Source organism: Macrotis lagotis, chromosome 1, assembly GCF_037893015.1.
Source record: "Macrotis lagotis isolate mMagLag1 chromosome 1, bilby.v1.9.chrom.fasta, whole genome shotgun sequence".
NCBI lineage: Eukaryota > Metazoa > Chordata > Mammalia > Peramelemorphia > Peramelidae > Macrotis > Macrotis lagotis.
The window spans coordinates 323,655,386-323,676,128 of record NC_133658.1 but is presented as its reverse complement, the minus strand read 5'-3'; the positions used below and the strand labels follow the sequence as shown (position 1 = coordinate 323,676,128).

The following is a 20,743-nucleotide window of genomic DNA, read 5'->3' as shown; positions in this document are numbered from 1 at the left end:
TTATCTTCTTTTGCAATGTCTTTTGTCAATTAGAAGGTAAACAATATGACTATTGAGAAATGGTATCATGAAATACTAAGCTTTGTCAAAAGACCTTTATTTGTTGGGGGCAGCTAGGTGTCACAGTGGATAGAGCACCAGCCCTGGAGTCAGGAGTACCTGAGTTCAAATCCGACCTCAGACACTTAATAATTACCTAGCTGGGTGGCCTTGGGTAAACCACTTCCCCATTGCCTTGCAAAAAAAAAAAACCCTAAAAAAAGATCTTTATTTGAGCACTCAAATTTTATGATCCTGGACAAATCATCTAACCACTGGATCATTAAACTCTAGAGCTGCAAAAGGCAGATTAGTTAACTGAGGTCCAGAGTTAAAAGGCAGAGTTGAAACTTGAATCCAGGCCTACTGACTTCGATCTAGTGCTTTATTATACTGCATTTTCCCTAAGGGACCATACTGATCTTTTTTCAGTTTATTTGCTATCTCTAAAATGGATATAATAATCCTTTTACTAACTTACAGGATTGTGATAAAATTTGTTTTGCAAATATGAAATGAAATATATCCAATATAAATGGTGACTATACCAGAATCATTAACCTCTGTCAGCTCCAAGTCAAGGAGCCCAGGGCCTTCCCTTCTCTCTACCTATTCTGCTAAAGAAAATGGCCCGTGGGCCCCAGGAAGTCAGACCAGCACCATCTGCTACCACTGAGGGGAATTAATTAACTCTACCTTTCCCAATCAATCTTCTGTGTCCAGTTCCCACCAAGATGCTCATTGTGTCCATTGGATACTTACCCCTCCCTCCCTTTACCTGAAGTATTCTAAAACTCTGTCCTATTCTTTTTTCCCCTTAATATTATGTTTATTTTTCCAACTTCATGCAAAATGAGTTTCCAACAATAATATTTTGCAAGGTTTTGAGTTTGAGTTTCACATTTTTCTCCTTTCTCTCCCCTTTCCCCCAACTTCTAATATAGCCTATAAATATACACATTAGATGCATATTGGTGGAGAGAGGAATTAAATCAAAATGGAAAAAATATTAGAGAGAGAAAAAAAGACATAATACATAAGACAACTTTTAAAAATTGAAGATAGTGTTGACCTGCATTTAAACTCCATTTCACTCTCTGAATATAAATGGTATTTTCCATTACAAATCATTTAGAATCATCTTTCATTATTGTACTGCTGAAATGAACAAGTCCATCATAGTTGATCATCACTCAATGTTGTTAGTATGTGCAATGTTCTTCTGGCTCTGCTCATTTCACACAGCATCAATCCATACAAGTCTTTCCAGGCTATTCTGAAATCCCATCCCTCATGATTTTTTTAATTTAGTTTTTTGCAAGGCAATGGGGTTAAGTGGCTTGCCCAAGGCCACACAGCTAGGTAATTATTAAGTGTCTGAGGCTGGATTTGAACTCAGGTCCTCCTGACTCCAGGGTTAGTGCTCTACTCACTGCGCCACCTAGCTGTCCCCCTCATGATTTCTTATAGAACAATAGTGTTCCAGCACATACATATACCACAATTTGTTCAGCCATTCCCCAGTTGATGGACACCCCTCTCAATTTCCAATTCTTTGCCACTATGAAGAGTTGCTATAAATATTTTTTGTACGTGTGGGTTTTTTATCCTTTTTTTGTGATCTCTTTGGGATACAGACCTAGTAGTGGAATTGCTCGTGAAAGGGTGTGTACAATTTTATTGCTCTTTGGGCAACATTGCTCTCCAGAAAGGTTGGATCAATTCACAACTTCACCAACAATTCATTAATATACCAATTTTTCTACATCCTCTTCTTTTTTAGTCATATTGTCCAATCTCATAGGACCTCCATTCTATTCTAGCCCTTGATCTATTATCCTTGTGGTAGCATGCCATTTTCCCTGCTTTTACTTCACAAAGTCTTCAGGAAGGGCCTTGCCATTTGCCCCATCACTTTTGCTGCCCAAGCACCACCTGGACTAGCTACCTGTCATGAACTCTGCTTTAAATATTGTCCTACCCAATTAGAATGTGGACTTCTTGAAGCAGGAGTTTTGATGTCCCCAGTACTTAGCATAGTGCTTCACAAATAATAAACACTTATGTTTTACTATTCCATTTTCCTTTGAGGAACCCATCACACCACTGGCATTGGTTCTCCTTCTTCTGGTGCAGTCACACCTATCCACACCTCATCCTATAGGATTCTTATCCATTTCCTTCCACAAAAGTCCTCAAGATCCTTATTATATATATCATGAATAACAGTGTAACACTTGGGTTTTTTCCTCTCCTTTCCTTTCTTGTCACTGTTGATTGTCCTACCTCTTTTTCTGGTTAGATATGCCCTTTGTGTCTTTTCTATCTTTTGACAGGTTTATTCACTTGAAATCTTGATTCTAATGAAACCATCATATCCCCTGATTAGCAGATGCATAGTGTGATTGAGATCTGTTATATAAGAAAGAAATTTTCATGGCAGTGAATGAATAGCATATTTTGTACATTATTGACAACATAAAGAAGCAGTATATAGAGGGTAGAGAGCCATCTTCAAAGAAGAAAGTTCTGAATTTAAGTCTCACCTCTGGGTGAAGTGACTCGGCCAAGGCCTTCCAAAGGATTTATATGTATTACCTTATTTTATATTTGTAAAAGTTCTGTGAGATAGGCAGTATAACTATAATGATCCCTACTTCATATGGGAAGACATTCAGACCCAGAGAAGAAAAGCAACTTACCTACGATAAGTAGTAAGAGTCAGATCTCATATTTGAATCTAAGCTACCTTATTCAAGGCAAAGTGTTCTTTCCTCCTTGTCATGCTGCCTCCAGGCTTCTTTTCCTAATAGCCACTCTCCCAAACTCTTTAACTCTCCTCAGCTCTGGGAAGATCATAGCATGTCAGGGTAGGAAGAAAACTTAGAGACCACAGGATGTCAGATCATAGACTATTAGACCTGGAAGAGACCTTAGAAATTGATCTACCCAACTCCCTTACTAAAAAGAGGATTAAATGAGAATATAAATTAATTTCCTATCTTTTATATATAGAATAGACTAATGGACCCTTTGAGAAACTGACTAGCATATATAGAACATTAGTTCAGTAGGTAAAAGTGTGCCATGTTTTAAATTCCAAACTTGCTGGGGCTGTAAATTGTCTGAAAAACAAACAATCCAACATGTGCAACATTAGGATCAATGAAATTATTTCTCTTTCTTTTATAGAACTTGCTCTTTTGAAAGAAACGTACCCTAATCCTGTGCCGGGTGAATTATCAATATGCACAGCAATGTAGATGACAGGTAAGCTCACTTATTCTGAATTTGAAATCTGATCATTTTCTTTAGTTTTGCTTCTGTCATGAAGAGGTAACCATGTGAGCAATAAACTGAAAGCTGAGCATCTGTGACCAGAAATTACTATTATGATCCAGTTCAACTTTGGGGACATCATAAATTTATTTGATATATTTAATGCCATCTTCTGATACTGCATCTGGCATAAAGGGAACCCCTCAACTCTCATAAACAGTAACAGCAGATTATAAGCCCTAGTGGATTCTACCAAGGAGAAAAGGCATTGAGTGTGGGTGCAAATAGGCAAAGGACCAGGCTAGTTTTGTTTGGAAAGGCTCATTACCAGAAGATTAATCACCATGGCATGATGATTATTTTTTTGCCATGACAATTCCTGAAACCATCTCCAAAGTCTTAGAATAGTTCAAATCTACATTAGCCAGGGGAGAGGGATAACCTGCATAGATGAAACATTAGGTTCTTGAAATTAAAATATTTAGGATGTATGTGTTCATTATTGGACTACCTGGAAACTCAACTTAACTGAGTAATGGTTCAAATAAGTGACTGTGATTAAGTAATCCTTTTAAACAGTCAATTCAAATTCATTTTTTCTTCTATTAATTCTTGAAAAGCTACAAAGTGAATCAAAGTTAAATACTTCCTTGCAATTTCATCTTTAATTTCCTTGTCCCCTTTCCCTTCACATTCAGTTGAATTCAATAAGCATCTGCTATGTGCAAAGCACTGACCTAGGGATGCAGCTAAAATAAAAGCAACAAATCTCACTAATCAATAGACACATATTTTGGATTTAATTTTGTAATAGCAGGAGTTCTCCATCCCTTCCTCGTTCCATCTCTCCATCATGCCAGTGATAATCTTCTTATTGCTAGTTGCTTCATTTGGCCTTATCCTTTTTAATGCATTACCTCAGGGAGTATTTGAGCAGAAAAATCTGACTGGTCTCTACTTCATTATTTGTGGGAGAGTGTGGGGGGGTTGTGAGTATGTGTGTGGGGTATGTGTGTGTATATGTGTATGTGGGATGTGGGATGTGTATGTGTGTGAGTATGTGTGAATATACCTGGGTGTACTCCTATTCAGTCACAGACTGAATCTAGATCAAGAAGTAAAAGTGGGACAAGTCAGGTGCATGGGGAGGACATAAGATACAACTCAGAGAAGGGGAAACATTGTTTTCCCCCCTATCTTTTATATTCTCTTACTTTTTTACTCACTTTTATTTTCAACTCAACTATTTATCTCCCCAATTAAAGATAGATGCAACATGAGTGACTGGAGAATCAGTTTATCATATACAGTATGACGTGATAAGTGTATTGGAATAGTTTAAGCAAAATACATATACCATTTGTGTATTGTGTTTCTATAATTCTCTGAATCCTCAGTCCTGAAGCTGCATGGGGTGCCCAGAAGCAAGAGAAGGAAGTTGGGAAGGGGAATCTTCTCTAGGTTTTATATTCACTAGACAAGACCAGGGAAAGATCACATTTTAATGGTAGACTTAGTTTCAAGTACTTGACTCTATCACATCCTAGCTGCATGACCTTGAATTAATTGTGTCACCTATCTCTACCTCAAATTCTTCATCTTTAAATTGGAGATTTTTTTAAAATCTATACTGTTTACCACAGAAGAATGTTTCTGGGTAAGTTTTTTTTAGGGATGATATAAATGGGAGTTTATTATCATGATTTGAGAATGGGGAAGAAGATAGATGGGGACTGTTGGGATGGGAATTGTACTGAGTAATTTCTTTGGCAACTTTTCCAGGTCAGGCATCCTCATCCCTAGCCACTCTTCTTCAAAGTTCTGCTTTCTGCAAGATGAAGAGGAAGAAAAGAAAAAAGTTCAGCAAAACCAATGCATCAAAAAAATTCTGACATCTTTTAAATATTCCATACACATGAATCTTTGTGAATGAATTGGGGAATATTATAGGGGATATTATATCAAATTTCTTCTTTGGGATCAAACTTGTTCTTTTTAATTTTCCATTGCTTTATGATTGTTGCTCTTTCTGTTTATGTTATTGTAGTTATTGTACTTAATGTTCTCCTGGTTCTGCTTATTTCACTTTGCAGTCATTTGTAGAAGTCTTTCCATGTTTCACTGCGTTAATCATATTCATTTCTTAACACACAGTAAAATTCAATTATATTTATGTACCTCAATTATTTAGCTTTCTCCCCAATCAAGGAACAAATACTTTCTCCCTTAGTTTTTTGATTACAACAAAGAAGGATGCTATAAACATTTTTTTAAATTTTAAATCTTTTATTTATTTTGAATTTTACAATTTTCCCCCTAATCTTACTTCCCTCTCCCCAACCCCCCACAGAAGGCAGTTTTCCAGTCCTTACCTTGTTTTCATGGTATACATTGATCCAAATTGAATGTGATGAAAGAGAAATCATATCCTTAAGGAAGAAACATAAAGTAAAAGAGATGGAAAGATCAGACAATAAGGTATCAGTTTTTTTTCTAAATTAAAAGTAATAGTCCTTGGTCTTTGTTCAAACTCCTCAGTTCTTTCTCCAGACACAGATGGTATTCTCCATTGCAGACAGCCCCCAAATTGTCCCTGATAGTTGCACTAATGGAATGAGCAAGTCCATCAAGGTTGCTCATCACCCCCATGTTGCTGTTAGGGTGTACAATGTTTTTCTGGTTCTGCTCATCTCGCTCAGCATCAGTTCATGCAAAGCCCTCCAGGCTTCCCTGAATTCCCATCCCTCCTGGTTTCTAACAGAACAATAGTGTTCTGTGACATACATATACCACAGTTTGCTAAGCCATTCCCCAATTGAAGGACATTTACTTGATTTACAATTCTTTGCCACCACAAATAGGGCTGCTATGAATATTTTTTGTACAAGTGATGTTTTTACCCTTTTTCATCATCACTTCAGGGTATAGGCCCAGTAGTGGTATTGCAGGGTCAAAGGGCATGCACATTTTTGTTGCCCTTTGGGCATAGTTCCAGACTGTTCTCTAGAAAGGTTGAATGGATGCTGTAAACATTTTGATATTTATGGAGATTTTCTTTTTGTAAATGACCAAAAATGGAATCTGGGTCAAAGGGTATGGGCATCATAGTTATATTATTTGCAAAATTCTATATTACTCTTCAGAATGACTGTACTAGTTCATATTTCTACCAGTAATATATTAATATGCCAGTGTATTCCATTTTAATAATCATAATCCAAATATAGTACCTCAGATTTAAAGTACAAAATTAATGGCAATAATGAAGCAGAAAGTTTACTGAATTTTTTTCTAACAGTTGAAGAAATCCAGGCTTAAGGAGGTAAAGTGATTTTATGCAAGATTATACAGTTTAGAGGTATCACAAATAATAGCAAATTAAATTGTACATAATAAAAAAATTTCTTGCTGATGTCCTTTGACACTTCACTGTAATATAGGGAAGACCCTGTACTCTTTGAGGATTTATCATTGGAACACAAGCTCTAACAGGTTCAAACCAAGATGAGATGGTCCTTCAAGCTTTCAAATTCTGTGATTTTTTTCATTCAATTTTTAAAAAATTAGGCAATGAAGTTAAGTAACTTGCCTGAGATCACACAGCTAGTAAGTATCAAGTGTCTGAGGATGGATTTGAACTCAGATCCTCCTGACTCTGGGGACAGTGCTTTGTTCACCACACCACTAGCTGTCCTTTTTAAATTCAATTTTATTTGATTTTTAGTTCTAGATTCTCTCCTCTTCCACCCATTGAGAAGGAAAAAATATGAAATCATGAGAAACAAACTTCCACATTGGTCATGTTAAAAAAGAAATAGAAAAAATATGCTTCAATTCTCACTCAGAGTCCACCAGGTCTCTCTCTGAAGGTGTATAGCATGGTTCATTATAAGCCTTTGGAGCAGTAATGCATCATAGTAGATATCAATTATTAAATCTTCAAAGTAGAATTTCTTTACAATATTGCTTTTCCTATGTATTCTTCCCTTGATGCTTCTCACGACTCTTTGTCAGTCATATAAATCTTTCCAGGTTTTTCTGAAACCACCCTCTTCAAGATGTCTTACAGCTTAATATTTTTCTTTTTCTTTAGGTTTTTGCTAGGCAATGGGGTTAAGTGGCTTGCCCTGGAGTCAGGAGTACCTGAGTTCAAATCTGACCTCAGACACTTAATAGTTACCTAGCTGTGTGGCCTTGGGCAAGCCACTTAATCCTATTGCCTTGCAAAAAAAAGACTATTTAAAAAAGGGGGGAACCTTCTAATGATGAGAGCTGTTTGAAATGTAACATGTATGCTCTGACCTACCTTCTTAGGGCCAGATGGGTCACATTTCCCCCTGAAGATCTTCAGATTCCTTTGAGGTATTTGGAGAAGTTGTCTTTTTTTCTCTGTTTTCATTGGCTCAAGCCAATGATTTGAACTCAGGTATTCCTGACTCTAGGGCCAGTTCTCTATCCACTGTACCACCTAGCCACCCCCTACAGCTTAATATTTTTATGGGGTTCTTGTGATCTATGCTGGTAGGAGCATGGATGCAAATAAAACTATGGATTCTTGAAATACCAAAGCAAAGATTAAGGAAATTACTTCTTAGAAAATGTCATATTTAAGAAAATTCTTGCACCATAATTCGAAGTTCAGTAAATTTGGATTTAGCAGACTGGAAAAAATGGGAAACTCTACAAATGGTCATCAGTGGAAAGTAGGTTGTTTCATTTAATTCCCCATGGATGTACTTTAGGAAATGTCAGCATGCTTGTACCAGTTTTACTTAGTAGGACTCAGCATTCACACTGGGACTGAGGATGATTATTTAGGTCAGTTGGCCAGGTACAAATACTTGGCCAGATTTATGCTGTGTGAATAGAAAAAGAAATTAACCTGATGAGGCCAGGAAGAATGGTTTAACATAGCGCTCTGAAAAGAATTCCTGACTGAGAGCAACATTTCTTATACTTAACTAGCTGTCAATTTGCTCCAAACCTCAGTCTACCTACCTATTAAATGTGGACAGCAATATATTGTCTACCTCACAAATAGTTCTGCTAATTACTGCCTGTGTGACCTTGGGCAAATAATTTAACCCATCTGGCCTAAATGAAAGGGTTTCACTAAATGATTTCTAAGGTCTTTTCTAATTCTAATTCTGTGATTTTAGAATACCATGAGATACGTAAAGCACTTTCTAAGAATTTGGAGTTCAGAAAATTGAACTGACTTTTCTTGTTTCCTTATGAGGACAATATTATTTATTTGACTTGCCTCAGATATGTATATATACCTATATACATACACACATATAATATATATGAAATATGCATTTTAAACCTTAAAGAATTATAAAAATGTAAACTCTTATTACTAAGCTCTTGGTCTTCTGAGGCAACTAGGTGGTAGAGTGGATAGACAGAGTGATGGACCTAGAGTCAGGAAGATTCATCTTTGTGAATTCATATCTGGCCATAGACTCTTACTCATTTTTTGACCCTGAGCATGTCATTTAAACCTGCTCTTAGCTTCTTTCTTACTCCCTCATCTGTAAAATGAGTTGGAAAAGAAAATTTGCTAAAAAAAGAAAACCCTAAAACAAATCCAAGTAGGGGCACAAAGAGTTAGACATAACTGAAAAATTACTCCTCAACAATATTGTTCTTACGAATTTCTGAGTTAATGAATTTCAAGCTCATTTTCTTAGGAATTTCTATGTAATTTTAGCAGGAGATTTCAAGTGGAATATTCCAAAGATATGTCTTGTTGCTATGTTGGTCAGCAGCATTTTAAGAAAGCATACTCATCATAGCAAAATTGAAAATTGCATAAAGCTAGGAGAGATAGCTAACATATTAGTTAATAAAGTCTGTATCCAGGCTAGAAATATGACCCAAATCTAATAAGATGAAATTTAGTTGGGATAAAGTTTACATCTGACACTTGGGTTCAGAAAATTAACTGGATAGGATGGGAATTGTGTGGCTACAAAATAGCTTGTGTGAAACTGGTCTGGGGGGATTTAGTGAAATGCAGGCTCCATGTGAGTTAACATAAGTTATAGCAACCCCAAATGAATATCCTAGACCACCTTGAGAGGCTTAGTGATTTTCCTGCTCTTCTCTATCAAGGCTGGTTCATATTCAGGATATTGTGTTCAATTCCATTGTAACAGATTGAAGGAAATTTTCAAAGAAGGGTAACCAAGATAGGAACCTGCAATTCATGCCAAAAGAGAATCAAAGTAGTGATGCTTTACTTAGCCTATATGTTTTGAAATAAAAGGAAGTTTTGTGTTTTTTTGACATGTAGATAAACTTTACCCCAGGAGGCAGTGAAAATTAAAGATACAATTGAGAGATACTGAATTGATATAATATTGGGAACAGTCAAAGGGAAGGAGAGGGGGCCTTTACTTAGGCAGAACCAAAGCCACAGTGAATTTTTGTGGCCTTGGCTAGTTTCTGGTGCAGAAAAAAAATTAAGACCTCTTTGAGAAATAGTTCAAAGTCAGCCAATGAGATAATGCCAAGCTTTGTTGCCCTCAAAAATGGTATGAAGTCTTCAGAGTTAGCACCCTCAAGTAGGAAATCTTGAGCCTTCTTCCTTTGAATCTTCCTCCCCACTGTCACCAAGGAATGATTTCTGTTGTCCATCCCTGTGCTTTTTTCCTTTCCTCTGAGAATTGATCTCTTATCATTATGTTTGTTTATTTCAGCATCTCTGTTCCCTCAGAATGCCTCATATTCCTTCTGTCCCTTAAATTCCAGTGATGATGGTTATCAGCTTTTCTGGGTGGCTCTCTGTTAGGTTCCCACTTCCGGTTTATTTTATGCCATTTGTATAACTTTTTGGCAGACTATCATTGTAAAGAATGTTTTTTTTTTTAAACCCAATAAAATCAGTGACTTTGAAAAAACTCTGTATGAACATTTGGGAAAGTTAAAAACAATTCATGCAGTTTGCAAATGTATTATTAGTAAAATTTTTAGATTTTCCTAGTCAATTAAGAATTTAGAAAATTATGGATTATAATTTTCTCCTGCAGACTATTAATATTCTACGTTGGAGAGAGAAACTCTAAGATTCAACCTCTGCTCATATAGACCTTAATTTAGGAAAGAGATAAATCTCAAAGGATTGTAGGATCATAAATGAAAAAAGGGACCTCAGAGACCTTCTAGTCTAATACCTTTATTTTATGGAAAAGAAAACAGATTAAAGAATGTTAAGTGATTTGCTCATACAGGTAGAAAATGGAAGAGATGGAATTTGGACTCATATCCTCTGACTTCAGAGTCACTTTGCTTTCCACGGTACCCTGTTGTTCCCCAAACTACCTATATAGACAAAAGCAAACTGGTAACTGCAACAGAGAAGCGCTGACTTATCCCCCTCAGGGTCACTTTGTGTTTCTTAGTGATCATTTTAAGAATAGCCCTTAGTGTCTTGAGGCACTCTCTCCTTTCAGTGCCCACTGACTGAACCTTTTTTTTTTTTAGGTTTTTGTTTTGTTTTTTGTTTTTTAGTTTTTTTGCAAGGGTTAAGTGGCTTGCCCAAGGCCACAAAGCTAGGTAATTATTAAGCGTCTGAGACCAGATTTGAACCCAGTTACTCCTGACTCCAGGGCCGGTGCTTTATCCACTACACCACCTAGCGGCCCCTTGACTGAACCTTCCATTGATGGTTTCTTGAGTTCTGCTTGTGCTGAGGCCCACCTTGAAGAAGTGGCAGATGCTACTCAATCACCAAATGGCATAACCTTTGAGCTGGAAGAGAGACTTAGTAGTCATCTATTCTAATTCACAAATGAGCAAGAATTCCTTCTATAATATCCCTGAAAAGGGGACATTCTTTTTTCAAATGACAATCCTTGAAGTGTCTTCTTTCTCCTCTTTCCTGCCCTCAGTCCTTCACACAGGTCATATCTTCTATAGACTAAGCCTTCTCATTTCCTTGAATAGACCACATCTCATAGGATGGTTACCACCTTCCCTACCATACCTGATCACCCTTTTCTGAACATACATCAGTTTGTTATTATCCTTTTTTTTTTTGGTAAGACAATAGGGTTAAGAAACTTGCCCAAGATCACACAGCTAAATAAGTATTAAGTGTCTGAGACCGGATTTGAACTCAGGTCCTCCTGACTTCAGGACTGGTGCTCTATCTATCTACTGCTCCAGATTGCTGCCCCTAGTTTCTCATTATTCTTAAAAATGTTTGAACATAATATTTCAGAAGTAGATTTCCCCAGAAAAGCATATAGGGAACTTTCACCTATGGACTTTATTCTATGGACTTTATCTCTCTCTCTCTCTCTCTCTCTCTCTCTCTCTCTCTCTCTCTTTCTCTCTCTTTATTAACTATCCCACTAATAAACTCTATGGAGTTCTCATTTTTCATTTAGCAACTTCTGAATTTCTCCATCAACTCAAGCCGGTCTTTTTAAAAAATTATTTATTTTCATCCATATTTACATGCATATTCCCAAGTTACAAAATTTCCCTACATCCTCCCTTCCCATCCCCATCCCCTCAGCAGGGAACAGTCAAGTTAGCAGTTTTACATACATATTTTGTTAAACATGTTTACAAATTAGTAATTTTGGCATGAGGAATTAGGATTAAAGGAAAGTGATAGATGAGATAATTTTTATAAAGTGTTCATCAGATTCAGAAGGGTTGCTGTTTTTTTCTGTGTTTTGTTTTGTTTTGTTTTTCTTCCTCTGGTTGTGGATAATATAGTTTATAAGCAGTCAAATACAGTTGTCTTAACTCTCTGGACAGCTGAGAGGAGCTGTTTCCATCAAGATTATTCATCTCATAATGATGATATTGAGGTGTACATTGTTCTCTTGGTTCTACTACCTTCATTCAGCATCAGATCCTATAAGTCATTCCATGCTTCCCTAGAGTCCAACAATTTATGGTTTCTTATTGAACAATAATATTCTATACTATTCATGTACCATAACTTGTTTAGCCATTCCCCAATTGATGGGCATCCTCTCAATTTCCAATTCTTTGCCACCAGAAAAAAGAGCTGCTATGAATATTTTGGAACATGTAGGACTTTTTCCATTTTTTACAATTTCTTCTGGATATAGACCTAGAATTAGAATTACTGGGTCAAAGGGTATGAAGTCTTTTATTGCTTTTTGGGCATAGTTGCATATTGCTCTCCAGAATGGTTGGATCCGTTCACAACTCCACCATCAATGCATCAATCCTCCCACAACCTCTCCAACATTGATCATCTTTCCTTTTTCTCATCTTGGCTAATTTAATAGGTATGAGATGATACCTCATTGTTGTTTTAATTTGAATTTCTCTAGCCAATAGTTATTTGGAGCATTTTTCATATGATTATATATAGCTTTAATTTCTTCATTTGAAAACTGTCTGTTAATATCCTTTGACCATTTATCAATTGGGGAATGACTTGTGCTCTTATAAATTTGATGCAATTCTCTCTCTCTCTCTCTCTCTCTCTCTCTCTCTCTCTACATATATATATATATACATATATATATATGTATATATATATATATATATATATATATATATATATATATATGAAATGAAATCTTTATCACAAATCCTGGCTGTGAAGATTATATCCCAGCTTTCTGCTTTCCTTCTAATTTTGGCAGCATTTATTTTATTAGTGCAAAACTTTTTAAATTATTAATAGTCAAAATCATTCATTTTGCAGTTTATGTGTTCTAATTCTTATTTGGTCATAAATTTATTCCTTTCCCAAAGGTCAGATAGATAGACTATTTCTTGGTCTATTAATTTATCTATGGTATTGCTCTTTATGTCTAAAACCTGTACCCATTTTGAACTTATTTTGGTATAGGGTATGAGATGTGGATCTATGCTTAGTTTTTGCCATACACTATTTTCCAGTTTTCCCAACAATTTTTGTCAAATAATGAGTTCTTATCCCAGATGCTGATGTCGTTGGGTTTGTCAAATAGTAGATTGCTGAAGTTATTTACCTCTCCTAATCCACTGATCCATTCCTCTATTTCTTAACCAGTATCAGTCAGTTTTGATGACTGCTACTTTATAGCATAGTTTTAGATTTGGTAGAGCTAGGCCAACTTCTTTCCTTCCTTTATTTATTTATTTATTTTTCATCACTTCCCTTGCTATTCTTGCCCTTTTTGTTACAGCTCCAGATGAATTTTGTTACTATTTTTTTCAGCTCAGTAAAGTAGTGATTTGAGAGTTTTATTGGTAAGGCACTGAATAAGTCATTTAATTTGGGTAGAATTGTCATTTTTATTTTATTAACTCAACCTAACCATGAGCATTTGACATTTTTCCAATTATATAGATCTGACTTTATTTGGGTGAGGAAAGTTTTATAGTTATACAGTTTCTGGGTTTGTCTTGGGAGGCAGATTCTCAAGTATTTAATGTTGTCTACAGTTATTTTAAATGGAATTTCTCATTCTATCTCTTGCTTTTGGGCTTTGTTGTTCATAGAGAAGTGCTGATGATTTATGTGGATTTATTTTATATCCTGCTACTTTGTTGAATTTGTTAATTGTTTCAAGGAGTTTTTTAAATAAATTTCTCGGGTTCTCTAGGTATACTATCATATCATCTGCAAAGAGTGAAAGTTTTGCTTCCCCATTGCCAATTCTGATTCCTTTAATTTCTTTTTCTTCTCTTATTGCTACTGCTAGCATTTCTAATACTATTTTAAGTAGTAATGGTGATAATGGGCATCCTTGTTTCACCCCTGAATTTATTTATTGGAAATGCTCTGAGTTTATTTCCATTAAATATAATATTTGTTGATAGTTTTGGATCAATACTATTTATTATTTTAAGGAACAGTCCATTTATTCCTAAACTTTCTAGTGTTTTTTTTTATTAAGGATTTTATTTATTTTCAGTTTTACAATTTTCCCCCCAATCTTACTCCCCCCCCAGAAAGCAATTTGTCAGTCTTTCTTTGTTTACATGTTGTACATTGATCCAAATTGAATGTGATGAGAGAGAAATCATATCCTTAAGGAAGAAACAAAAAGTATAAGAGATAACAAGATCAGACAATAAGATATCTGTTTTTTTCTAAATTAAAAGGAATAGTCCTTGAACTTTGTTCAAACTCCACAGTTCTTTATCTGGATACAGATGGTATTCTCCATTGCAGATGGCCCCAAAATTGTCCCTGATTGTTGCACTGATGGAGTGAGTCTATCAGGGTTGATCATCACCCCCATGTTGTTGTTAGGGTATACAGTGTTCTTCTGGTTCTTCTCATCTTGTTTAGCATCAGTTCATGCAAATCCCTCCAGGCTTCCCTGAATTCCCATCCCAGCTGGTTGCTTTCTTTTTCTTTCTTTCTTTCTTTCTTTCTTTCTTTCTTTCTTTCTTTCTTTCTTTCTTTCTTTCTTTCTTTCTTTCTTAGTTTTTAGTTTTTGCAGGACAATGGGGTTAAGTGGCTTGCCCAAGGCCACACAGCTAGGTATTTATTAAGTGTCTGAGGCCGGATTTGAACTCAGGTACTCCTGACTCCAGGGCCAGTGCCCTATCCCGTGTGCCACCTAGCCGTGCCTCCCTCCTGGTTTCTAATAGGACAATGATATACATATACATATACCACAATTTGATTTCCAATTCTTTGCCACCACAAACAGGGCTGCTATGAATATTTTTGTACAAGTGATGTTTTCACCTTTTTTTCAAAATCTCTTCAGGGCATAGACCTAGTAGTGGTATTTCTGGGTCAAGGGGTATGCACATTTTTATTGTCCTTTGGACATAGTTCCAAATTTCTCTCCAGAAAGGTTGGATGGGTTCACAGCTCCACCAACAGTGTAATGGTGTCCCAGATTTCCCACAATCCTTCCAACAATGATCATCATCCTTTCTGGTCATATTGGCTAGTCTAAGAGGTATGAGGTGGTACCTCAGAGAAGCTTTAATTTACATTTCTCTTATAATTAATGATTTAGAGCAATTTTTCATAAGGCTATAGATTGCTTTGATATAGTCATCTATAAATTGCCTTTACATATCCTTTGACCATTTGTCAATTGGGGAATGACTTTTTTTTAAAATATGACTCAGTTCTCTGTATATTTTAGAAATGAGTCCTTTGTCATAAACATTAGTTGTAAAGATTGTTTACCAGTTTACTACATTTCTTTTGATCTTGGTTACAATGGTTTTATCTGTGCAAAAGCTTTTTAATTTAATGTAATCAAAATAATCTAGTTTGTTTATGGTGATGTTCTCCATCTCTTCCTTAGTCATGAACTGCTCCCCTTTCCATAGATCTGACAGGCAAACTAGCCCTTGATCTTCTACTTTGCTTATAGTATTTTTTTATGTCTAAATCCTGTATCCATTTGGATCTTATCTTGGTAAAGGGTGTGAGGTGTTGGTCTAATCTAATCTAATCTTCCATACTAAATTCTAATTTTCCCAGCAGTTTTTATCGAAGAGGGAGTTTTTATCCCAATAACTGAACTCTTTGGGTTTGTCAAACAGCAGATTACTATAATCTAGTTTATTCCACTGGTCCACCACTCTATTTCTTAGCCAGTACCAAACAGTTTTGAAGACTGATGCTTTATAATATAATTTTAGATCAGGTAGGGCTAAACCCTACTTTTTGCACTTTTTTTTCATTAAATCCCTGGAAATTCTTGACTTTTTATTTCTCCATATGAATTTACTTATAACTTTTTCTGATTTAATTTGTGTGAGAAGTGTTTTATAATTGTTTTCAAAAAGTTTCTGAGTCTGTCTTGGCAAATAGATTCCCAGGTATTTTATATTGTCTGAAGTTACTTTTAATGGGATTTTTCTTTCTAGCTATTCCTGTTGTATGTTGCTAGACATATATAGAAAAGTTGAGGATTTATGAGGGTTTATTTTTATAAACTGCAACTTTGCTAAAATTGCTAATTGTTTCCAGTAGCTTTTTGGATGATTTCTTGGGATTCTCTAGGTAGACCATCATGTCTTCTGCAAAGAGTGAGAGTTTTGTTTCTTCCTTCCCAATTCTAATTCTTTCAATTTCTTTTTCTTCTCTAATTGCTGAAGGTAACATTTATAATATGATATTGAATAGTCGTGGTGATAATGGGCATCCTTGTTTCACCCCTGATCTTATTAGGAATGCCTCTAGCCTGTCCCCATTGAATATAATGCTTGTTGATGGTTTCAGATAGATACTGCTAATTATTCTAAGGAAAAGTCCATTTATTCCTACATTCTCTAGTGTTTTTAGTAGGAATGGGTGCTGTATTTTGTCAAAACTTTTTCAGCATCTATTGATATGATCATATAATTTCTGATAGGTTTGTTGTTGATATAATTGATCGTACTAATAGTTTTCCTATATTGAACCAACCCTGCATTCCTGGGATAAATCCTACTTTATCATAATGTATTACCCCAGTGATAACTTGTTGTAATCATTTTCCAAGATTTTATTTAAGATTTTTGCATCTATATTCATCAGGGAGATAGGTCTACTTTCTAGTGGAATGGATGTTGTATTTTATCAAAGGCTTTTAAAGCATCTATTGAGATAATCATATGACTTCTGTTGCTTTTGCTATAGTTTTCTTAATGTTGAACCATCCCTGCCTACCTGGTATAAATCCAACCTGATCATGGTGTATTAACCTAGTAATAACTTGCTGTAGTCTCATAGCCAAAATTTTATTTAAGATTTTTACATCAATATTCATTAGTGAGATTGGTCTATAATTTTCTTTGTTTTGGTTCTTCCTGGTTTAGGTATCAGCACCATGTTGGTGTCATAAAAGGAGTTTGGCAGAACTCCTTCCTCTCCTATTTTTTAAAAATAATTTATGTAGAATAGGAATTAATTGTTCCTTAAATTTTTGGTAGAATTCACTTGTAAATCCATGTAGACCTAGAGACTTTTTGTTTGGGAGTTTATGGATGGTTTCTTCAATTTCTTTTTCTGAAATGGGGTTATTTAAGCAATTTATTTCCTTTTCTGTTAATCTGGGCAGTTTATATTTTTGTAAATGCTCATCCATTTTATTCAAGTTATCCAATTTATTGGCATACATTTTGGCAAAGTAGCTCTGAATTATCTCTTTAATTTCCTTCTCATTGGTGGTTAGTTCACCCTTTTATTTTTTTTACTTGTAATTTGGTTATCTTCTTCCTTTTTTTTAAATCAGATTAACCAAAGGTTTGCCTATTTTATTGACTTTTTCATAAAACCAACTCTCAGTTTTATTTATGAGATCAATGGTTTTCTTGCTTTCCATTTTATTAATCTCTCCCTTGATTTTCAGAATTTCTAATTTGGTATTTAATTGGGAATGTTTAATTTTTTCTTTCTCTAGCTTTTTTAGTTGTATACCCAATCTGCTCTTCTCTATTTTATTCAAATAGGCATTTAGAGATATAAAGTTTCCCCTCAAAACTGCCCTGGCTGCATCCCATAAATTTTGGTATGATGTCTCATTATTATCATTTTCTTGGATATAATCACTGATTATTTCTATTATTTGCTGTTTGATCCACTCATTACTTAAGATAGTTATTTAATTTCCAATTAGTCCTTGGTTTATCTTTCTCTGATCCTTTATTACACGTAATTTTTGTTGCATCATGGTCTGAGATGGACTTTATCTCTTAAGGTAATATATGATCACACCAAGGCAGGAGTGTCCTGTCTTTTGTATCACAGCAAAGATACTGTCTTTCTCTGGGACCCCACTGATCTCTTGTGCTGGTGGGAGCTAAATACAACTGGGACCTTTTTTGGGGTCAGTGACCTGGGATGAAAATTTATTTTGATCATTAAGTAACTCCTTAGAGTTAGTGGTACCAGATTAACATGTGATTGGGAAATGTTTAGCAATATAAGAGATCATTAAAGAGTAATGTCACATGGTGAAGAGAGAGCAGAATGTAATGTGGAAGTCTGCACTCTGGCAAGGAAAGGCAAAAAGCTCACCAATCAAGATAGGGAAGCCAGGAGTGGAAAGAAAGCTAGGAAGGCAGGTTGGAAGGCAGGTTGAATCTAGATCATGGAGGCCTTTAGGTAGAGTTACTTGTCAAAAGATCATAGATTTAGAAAAAGAAGGACCTTTGAGGTCATTTAGACCAAATATCTCATTTTACAGTTGAGAAAACTAAATGGCAGACTAGGGAGTTTACCAAACTATTACATGCTCAGCCATGGTAATCATGGCAGTGGGAAGGTTGTCATTATGGTTGGACATTTTGACCTTAATAGTCCATATTTACTTAAAACCCTTCATCTTCCTGTCAGGCTGAGGATCCTATCCTAGCCTTTTTTTTGTGTGTTGAGGTTGGCCTTGGGATGTAAACAGTTCAACAGAAACAGGAAACCAAAGAATCAACACTGAATTCTTTTTAAATAATGCCATTATCTTCCAAATGGAACCCTCAAAGTGTTGTGACAACAGGTGCAGAGTATCTTAGAGAACAGGAATCAATCAGGGGCACATTGAAGACTATTTTAAACTCAACAATTCAAATGTTAATTTAATCACCTACCATGGTAAGACTGTCTTAAGTTCTTAGTATGCACAGATCATTTAGAAAGTAGAGATTAGTTGAACTTTCATTTCTTTTTTTTTGTTGTTGTTGCTAACTCATATTGTAATCACAGCCTGAAAGATTTGATTTTTAGAAGTGAAGTTTTTCTATTCTGCACTTTCAGACCATGTTGTCCATGGAATCTTGATATGATCAAGAAGAAACTGGGGACGATAAAAGGATCTTTACAAGGTAGAGTGTTGAGTTGAATATAATAAAATGAAGCTTAATATGGAAAAAATGTACATTCCTGTTCTTATGTAAGTGACTGGATTTTTTTTGGACCCAAAGTATAGGAGGAGAGTTTCAGCTAGATAAAAGGTCATTTGAAAAAAGACCTGGGGAGTTTAGTGTACTACAAATTCAACATGAAACAATAATGCAAAACAGCAAAAAAAAATTTAGCATGACCTTGGGCTGCATCTAGAAGCACAACATCCAGAAAGAGGAGATGATAATGCAATTGCTGTCTCTGTGAAAATTCAATTTCAAATTTTCAATTCTGGGTATCACATTTTAGGAAGGACTTTGATCAATGGGATTATGTCCCAAAATGGGATTACAATTATCCATATCAGAATCTTTGGTGACTCCATTAAGATACTTTAAATGGAAATGGAGTGATTGAGGAGTCTTTCCTGAGACAAGGACATAATGCTTTCCCTGATCTAGCATCTAGCATCTGTTTTCTGATATAGGCTGGGGATGCCCTGGCTGTTGTGTGTGTGTGTGTGTGTGTGTGTGTGTGTGTGTGTGTGTGTGTACACACACACCATTGAAAGGGTCACATTCTAGGAAATGGAATCCTAGAAGATCTCATTCATGAAGCATTTGTAGGAATTTTGAGGGGGGCCTTCTAGACTCTGCATGGCCTCAAAGGATGATTCATACTGACCACAGGGGTTTCCTAATGCAGTCTTTCCTCATCCCCCTGACCAAGGTGATCAGTATTGCTTGGTATAAACTTGTTAGGATCAGAGCCTACATTTGCAACCTCATGCAGACAACTAGGTCAGTCCTAAAAGGGGTTTATTTCTATTGGAGGCATTTTCTAGAATTCAATGATGCTCTATTAAGCCAAAGCATCTCTGACTCTTCCTGTCCTTGTCCCCAAAGCATTCTGTCATTAGATATTGCCTCAGAATGACTTTTTGCTGCCTTCCTTTCCTGTTGAGGGCTCTGTGCTGTGCAACTCCTTACTAGACCTTGACCCCAGAGTTTATAATTCTTGTTCCCTTCCTTTCCTCTCTTACACCTTCTCATTTGGATAGTTCTCTCCTGAAACTCTACTGTTGAATCAGGTTGCTATTGCTCTATTTCCAGAGCCCTTTCCAAGAACCTACAACTTGTAAGCCAAAGTATAGCCTATGCACAAAGTACATAGAGAGGTTCCTTAGCTACTCTTTCTCTGACAATAGGCATCTAGTTGTTCCAGAGATAGTGTGGGTCTGTAGCAACTTATCTAGCCTCAAGTTGGGCTGCTCTTTGAACAGATGATCACATGCTGGTCAAGGACACACTGAAGGATGAAATTCATGATAATACCTGTTGTATTGTTCTGGATATCTTCAAATCTTCATGTTTGTGTTTATTTTCTGTTTGTCTCTCCATCACAAACTGTGTATATATGTATGTGTACATGTATGTGCATGTGATTCTTCAGTTAAATAATGTCTTCCATGAAGTAAGCCCAACATTTTTTCCCTCTCTTACTAGTAACTGTAATTTATGAAGTAAGCTCACTATTCCTTTTTCTCTAGCTAATAGTTATAATTCTTCATTAATTTCTTCCAAGACTCAATACTTCTTTCTCTCCTCCCTTTTTTAAAAATTGTATTTTATTTTTGTA

General features: G+C 35.7%; 1 protein-coding gene across 5 annotated transcripts in view; it reads left to right on the top strand.

Annotated features, from left to right (window-relative positions):
- The window catches only part of RALGPS1 (Ral GEF with PH domain and SH3 binding motif 1), a 749,724-nt gene that overhangs the window by 58,431 nt on the left and 670,550 nt on the right, over positions 1–20,743 (top strand). For 2 of the 5 annotated variants that reach the window (XM_074211540.1, XM_074211539.1), the window contains exon 2: positions 3,232–3,309. Coding sequence is in view for 1 of the 5 variants with exons in the window: in XM_074211544.1 (XP_074067645.1) it covers positions 18,854–18,856 (3 nt within the window). In the remaining 4 variants the exon portion in view is untranslated. Of the gene's footprint in view, positions 1–3,231; positions 3,310–17,569; positions 18,857–19,018; positions 19,087–20,743 lie in introns of those variants that run through there. The other 3 variants (XM_074211541.1, XM_074211542.1, XM_074211544.1) reach the window with 3 other exon arrangements.